The following is a 2,570-nucleotide window of genomic DNA, read 5'->3' on the forward strand; positions in this document are numbered from 1 at the left end:
CCTGCGGGCCACACTATTGCTGATACAAGCCAGGCCACTCTTGGCCTTCTTGGCCACCTGGGCACACTGCTGGCTCACCTTCAGCTGGCTGTTGACCAACACTCCCAGGACCCTTCCTGCTGTGCAGCTTTGCAGCCACCCCTCCCCAAGCCTATAGCACTGCAGGGGGTTGTTGTGACCCAAGTGCAGGAACTGGTGCTTTGTCTTTTTGAACTTCATACCATTGGCCTCAGCCCATCGATCCAGCTTGTCCAGATCTCTCTGTAGAGTCTCCTGACCTGCAAGGAGATCAAGACACCCACCCAGCTTGGTGTCACCTGCAAACTTACTGAGGGTGCACTCAATCCCCTCATCCAGATCATTAGTAAAGATGTTGAAGAGAACAGGCCCCAATACCGAGCCCTGGGAAACATCCCTTGTGACCAGCTGCCAACTGGATTTGACTCCATTCACCACCACTCTCTGGGCCCAACCATCCAGTCAGGTTTTTATCCAATGAAGAGTACACTCATCCAAGCCATGAGCAGCCAGTTTCTCCAGGAGAATGCTGTGGGAAAAAGTGTCAAAGGCATCACTAAAGTCCAGGCAAACAATACCCACAGCTCTTCCTTCATCCACTAAACATGTCACCTTGTCATAGGAAGAGATCAAGTTCGTCAAACAGGAGCTGCCTTTCATACACCCATGCTGACTGGGCCTTATCACCTGGTTGTCCTGTACATGCCGTGTACTGACTGGCTAACCTCCAGTCGATTGGTACATCCCCATCAGACAGGACTGCTGGTAAATCATGGAAAGTGGCTTGGTCAGCACTTCCTCCAGCTCGTTCAGAATTCTTGGATGGATCCCTTCAGTACTCAGTGAGTTGATCTTACTATTAAAGACTGAGGCCAAGAAGTCATTTAGTACCTCAGCCTTTTTCTCAATCTTGGTTGCTTGTTCCCCCTGCATCCAGCGAAGGGTGGAGATGCCCCTTAGCTCTCCTTTTGTGGGTGAGGTATTTATAGAAACATTTTTTGTTATCCCTTACTGTGATGGCCAGGCTAAGTTCAAGCTGGGCTTTAGCCTTCCTAATCCTCTCCAGCACTTCCTCCAGCTCGTTCAGAATTCTTGGATGGATCCCTTCTGGCATCATAGACTTGTGTGCATCTAAGTGGTTGAATAAGTCTCTGACCATTTCCTCATGGATTATGGGGGCTTCATTCCACTCTTCACCCCCGTCTTCTCATTCAAGAGGTCGAGTACTCAGTGAGTTGATCTTACTATTAAAGACTGAGGCCAAGAAGTCATTTAGTACCTCAGCCTTTTTCTCAATCTTGGTTGCTTGTTCCCCCTGCATCCAGCGAAGGGTGGAGATGCCCCTTAGCTCTCCTTTTGTGGGTGAGGTATTTATAGAAACATTTTTTGTTATCCCTTACTGTGATGGCCAGGCTAAGTTCAAGCTGGGCTTTAGCCTTCCTACTCCTCTCCCTGCACAGCCTCAATCTTGGTTGCTTGTTCCCCCTGCATCCAGCGAAGGGTGGAGATGCCCCTCAGCTCTCCTTTTGTGGGTGAGGTATTTATAGAAACATTTTTTGTTATCCCTTACTGTGATGGCCAGGCTAAGTTCAAGCTGGGCTTTAGCCTTCCTAATCCTCTCCCTGCACAGCCTCACAAGAACCTTACAAGTCTTCCTGAGTAGCCTGCCCTTTCCTCCATAAGCCACAGAGTTTCCTTTTCTTCCTGTACTCCAGCCAAAGCTCTCTATTCGGCCAGGCCAGTCTTCTAACCCCACCAGCTTGTGTTACAGCTCACTGAGACAGCCTGCTCCCAAGCTTTGAGAATTTCCTTCTTGAGGACTGTCCAGCCTTCCTGGACTCCTCTGTCCTTCAGGACTGCCTCCCAAGGGACCCTGCCAACTAGTCTCCTGAAAAGGTAAAAGCCTGCCCTCTGGAAGTCCAAGGTGGCAGTTGTACTGAACCCTCTCCCTACTGCTTCAAGAACTGAAAACTGTAATCTCATAATTGCTGTGGCCAAGATGGCCTCCAACCTTCACATCACCCGTAAGACCTTCTCTGTTTGTGAACAACAGGTCCAGCAGGGAGTCTTCCCTGGTTGGGTCCTGCACCAGCTGTGTGAGGAAGTTGTCTTCCACACACTCCAGGAACCCTCTGGACTGTTTCTTCACTGCTGTCACCTGACAGATAAATATTCCAGCAATAACCCAAATACTATGATGCAGTTATCTTTAGTAGGCACCTGTAATTTAGCAGAATAAAAATAAAAAACCTTTCTTACCTAGTTCTTTTGTTCAGTGTCAGCTGTTCGATTCCACACACCCTTCCTTCATCCTTGCAAGAGACTTCCCCTCTCCTCATACACTCTTTTCTAAGTACTTTTAAATAAAAGAATGATCACAACCAACCCTGAAGCAGTTCTATCGCACTACAAGGAATTGGTACAAATATACAAACTCTCCCATGTCCTAAAGGAATGACGTCGCTCCTTATAAACACCTGATACTTTGAGGAAAATTGTTGAACATTTTATCTGCCTGGCTGTGTTTGCAAAAAAAAAAAATTATATATATA

The 2,570-nt window shown here is 47.7% G+C and overlaps 1 protein-coding gene across 1 annotated transcript in view; it reads right to left on the reverse strand.

Moving 5' to 3' along the window:
• Nucleotides 1-1,177, reverse strand: part of LOC104492341 (NXPE family member 3-like) — a gene marked incomplete at its 3' end in the record, with an annotated part of 8,661 nt that extends 7,484 nt beyond the window's left edge. Inside the window, exons 1-2 of the mRNA XM_010134887.1 lie at nt 1,031-1,177; nt 744-945 (exon numbers count right to left, since the gene is read on the reverse strand). Coding sequence (XP_010133189.1) covers nt 744-945; nt 1,031-1,177 — 349 coding nt within the window. The remainder of the gene's footprint in view (nt 1-743; nt 946-1,030) is intronic.
• Between the last annotated feature and the right edge of the window lie 1,393 nt (nt 1,178-2,570).

The sequence above is a fragment of the Buceros rhinoceros genome, unplaced genomic scaffold (assembly GCF_000710305.1).
Source record: "Buceros rhinoceros silvestris isolate BGI_N320 unplaced genomic scaffold, ASM71030v1 scaffold1174, whole genome shotgun sequence".
In the NCBI taxonomy this organism is placed as follows: Eukaryota; Metazoa; Chordata; class Aves; order Bucerotiformes; family Bucerotidae; genus Buceros; species Buceros rhinoceros.